This window comes from Neomonachus schauinslandi, chromosome 5 (assembly GCF_002201575.2).
Source record: "Neomonachus schauinslandi chromosome 5, ASM220157v2, whole genome shotgun sequence".
Classification (NCBI taxonomy): domain Eukaryota; kingdom Metazoa; phylum Chordata; class Mammalia; order Carnivora; family Phocidae; genus Neomonachus; species Neomonachus schauinslandi.
The window spans coordinates 103,503,083-103,506,849 of NC_058407.1; the positions used below are offsets into that span (position 1 = coordinate 103,503,083).

Here is a 3,767-nt window from a genome sequence, read left to right on the forward strand (position 1 = left end):
ATGAATCATGGAACACTACATCAAAAACTAATGATGTAATGTTCCATGATTCATTGTTTGTGCATAACACCCAGTGCTCCATGCAGAATGTGCCCTCTTTAATACTCATCACGAGGCTAACCCATCCTCCCAACCCCCTCCCCTCTAGAACCCTCAGTTTGTTTTTCAGAGTCCATCATCTCTCATGGTTCGTCTCCCCCTCCGATTCCCCCCCTTCATTCTTCCCCTCCTGCTACCTTCTTCTTCTTTTTTTTCTTAACATATATTGCATTATTTGTTTCAGAGGTACAGATCTGAGATTCAACAGTCTTGCACAATTCACAGCGCTTACCAGAGCACATACCCTCCCCAGTGTCTATCACCCAGTCACCCCATCCCTCCCACCCCACCCCCCACTCCAGCAACCCTCAGTTTGTTTCCTGCGATTAAGAATTCCTCCTATCAGTGAGGTCATATGATACATGTCTTTCTCTGTTTGACTTATTTCAAGAGCTCTGATTTTTAAATGTTTTGTTTACTGTCAAACATGCAGCACTAAAAAGGCAAGGCACACGGGAGCTCGATCAACAACTGCACAATGAACGAGTCAATGAACGAATCCTGTCCCTGCCCCTATAACCACTCGATAAATGCCAGCTACCGTTATTTCTCCCATTAAATCTTGTATTTCGTCTGTGTTTGCACCCTCCCTCTGGCTTCTTCGTTACCCAGGACAGAAATCTCCATCTCCGCAATGCTTGCAGCCATCCTCAAGCAGTGGTCACACCTCATCTCAGAGCGCAGACACACCTGTCTGTCCTAGTGTCACCAGCGCCACCGCCCGGATGGGGGTTCTCCATCAGCTCTCATCTGGATCATGACGGCAAGCTCCGAGCCCCCTCTCTGCTCTCCAGGCCCTTCCCCACTCTCCACCATATGCTGTGGCCAGTGAGGCACTGAGGTGCAAGAGTGAAAGAGGCTTTGAGGGGGTTGGGGGTACTGCTGTGGCCCTGGGGAGGGCCCCTCCTTAAATTCTGTGCCCTCAGCGTTTCACCTGCCCCATGGTGGTCTTGACCATGACCCATGGAGTCTGGCTAGGAAGTCACTTCTCTATGCCTTCACGGGCTCACACCTGCTGAAGTGACAAGTTGCAACCAGGCCTCAAAACACCTTGGACCTTAACTTGCACTATTCCCTCCAAACTCGCTAGCCAAACCCAACTATTCACACTACCTTTAACAGGCCCCAGGCTTTCCACCTGCAAGTGTTTGCATACGCCGTTGCCATTGCCTCTTACCAGCTCCCAAAGAGCCAAAGTGTGCCCCTTCCTCCACAGGCCAGCTCAAGTGCAGTTACAGCCATGCAGTCTCTCCTGGCCCCTCAGAGCACCAGCCTCTCCGGAGCTCCCGCTGTACTGGCTGCCTCACGGATTTCTCTGAGCTTTTTCACTTGGTTCCAGCAAACTTCAGAAGTCCTGGCAGATTCAGTCAGTATCCAGCTGAGTAAATGAATTCACCAACGGAACTGTGGTATACAGAGTCTCTATTAAGTACCTGGGGCAGGTACTTAACCTACAGGCCAGTTTTCTACCAGAGGTGAGGTGTGGTGTACAGCCCCATAATCACTTTTTCAAATGACATTTCAGTCAAGCCAGGCTTTGCAGTCTAAGGGCAAGTAATGGTGTAGAAGAGCAAAGGACAGTTCAGGGTGCAGCCTCTGGCTGCAGTTAGCCCTGCAGCAGCTTCTGACAGCCAAGCCATTCCTGCCCCACCATCCCCTCCCTAAGAGGACCAGTTGCTCTTACTCAAGTTTAGGGCCACCCAGAAGATGCGGTGGCTGGATTCTAAAGCACAGAAAGTCTTTGGCACACCCTGGCTCGTGGGGGAACTCCTGCCATACCCCACCCACCCAAATTAAGATAAAGCTGGAGGTCCAAAGCTGGATCAGCTGTTGGTCCCCCCCCCCCGTGGCCACCAGAGGGCAGTGCAATCTTGTATGCCAGGAGATTTCCGTGGAGGCAGGAGGATTTGACTCCACTCTCGGCTAGGTTGGGAGGCCTGGCTCCAGGTCTTCAGAGTCACCTTAGGCTTTTAAGGCACTGATCCTAACCAGGGCATATACCTCATAAACACCTGGGAGTCTTCCACCCTAGAACACGCTGGTGCAGACAGCTGGAGTCAGGCCCAAGGACTGTGCATTTTGAAAATGTTCCTTGTGGAATTCCAATGTACCCAGAATCTAGAAGAGGCTAATTCTCAACATGCTTCCCAGCCCTGCTCCCTCAGCCTTCAGCTCAGGATGGCCTCCATCTGTGGAGGCTGCACCAACGGCACAGGAGTAAAAAGTAAAGTTGGAAGAGGTAGCACAGGAATGTGGGTGAGGAGAGGTGAAGTCTGGAAACCATGACATGCTGAGAGGACATATCATGGGAGCATAATGGAAGAGAGCCCAGCTCGAGAAGAGAGGCCTGGCCCCAAGCCTGACTCTTACTGTGCCCAGTCGCTATTTGATTTGGGGTTCATCATTTACCCGTCTCTGGGCCTCAGTGTCCTCATCTGGAAATTAGGTTCAGAATACTTCAATGCCCTAGGCATGTTGTAGATAATCCCGCCACGATACACATAAAAGTGTAAGGTACTATACAGATTCAAAGAGTCATCATAAAGAAACTGAGTGGCTTTCAACTAATTAGAAACTCAGGCCCGTTCCACTAGAGTCAACAGGTACAGATCAAACCACCATATGACACAAACATCTACGATGGACTGAGACTAGGGAGGGGGAGACTGAGCCCAAAGCTCCCTTCCAGGACTTAGGTTCCCTAAATGCAAAGCCCAGATCTGGGGCATAGGAGGCTGCGCCAAACACCTACCTCTCTCCCCACTTGCCAGGAAGTAGCTGCAGCGGTTGCCATCTGTCTGCAGCCCATCATCGTGGTCCTCCTGCAGGTAAGCCGGCATGGGCAGTTCACGGCCCAGCACCTCCAACTCTTTGTGGAAATTAGAGTTGGAGCAGTTTTGGAGGAAACCAAACACCAGCAAGTTTGTGATGCGCTCATCCTGGAGGCCTGAACCGTTGCTGACCTAAGATAAAAAGGGAGTCAGGGAGATGTGCAGGAACCCGGTCCAGGGCCAGAGGCCCTGTCTGCAGCTGAGCTTGGCGGAAGGGCTCTGGGGACAGCTGGGCCTGAAATATCTTACTGGCCTAAGATGTCCGAACGACCCTGTGGTCGCAAGAGGACCCAGTGGGCAGAGGCCAAGTCTGCAGTGTCTGCTTCAAGCAGTGCCCCCAGTAGGTGCCAAAGAAAAAGCTCCGATTCTGCAGACATTTGCATGACATCCTGAAAACACTGAGCTGAGGTGAGCTTGCTTTTGGAGGAGGAAGTTCCAAAGGCTGTTTTAGGGAAGTCAGCAAATATCATTACATCCTTACACTTACATGCTCCTGCTAACTCCCATGTATCCTTTAGCAACTTCAGCTCACCCTACCAGCTATGCATCCAGCAGTTAGAAGCTCTTTCTTTTTCATAATCTCCTTTGTGGGCTAAGATGGTATTGTGCACCCAGCTGATTTTTCATAAATCCTGGGCAGTAGTGACTGCAGATAATGCCTCCCTTTGGGCAGGCTTGGCTTGCTTCGGGAGGATATGCCCCTTAACCACAATCCGGCTGTATGAGGATGACTCCTGCTCTAATGCGAGGGATTGGGGGCTCTGCCCGCCAGCTCCGTCCACCATCACCACTTGCCGTGGGAGCTCAGCTCAACATCTGTGCTCTGGGAGCCAGGAG

At 51.4% G+C, this 3,767-nt stretch overlaps 1 protein-coding gene across 1 annotated transcript in view; it reads right to left on the reverse strand.

Moving 5' to 3' along the window:
* BID (BH3 interacting domain death agonist) overlaps positions 1–2,901 on the reverse strand; it is a 9,585-nt gene extending 6,684 nt beyond the window's left edge. The window contains exon 1 of the mRNA XM_044914977.1: positions 2,852–2,901. Coding sequence (XP_044770912.1) covers positions 2,852–2,893 — 42 coding nt within the window. The 5' untranslated portion in view covers positions 2,894–2,901. The remainder of the gene's footprint in view (positions 1–2,851) is intronic.
* Positions 2,902–3,767: the final 866 nt, after the last annotated feature.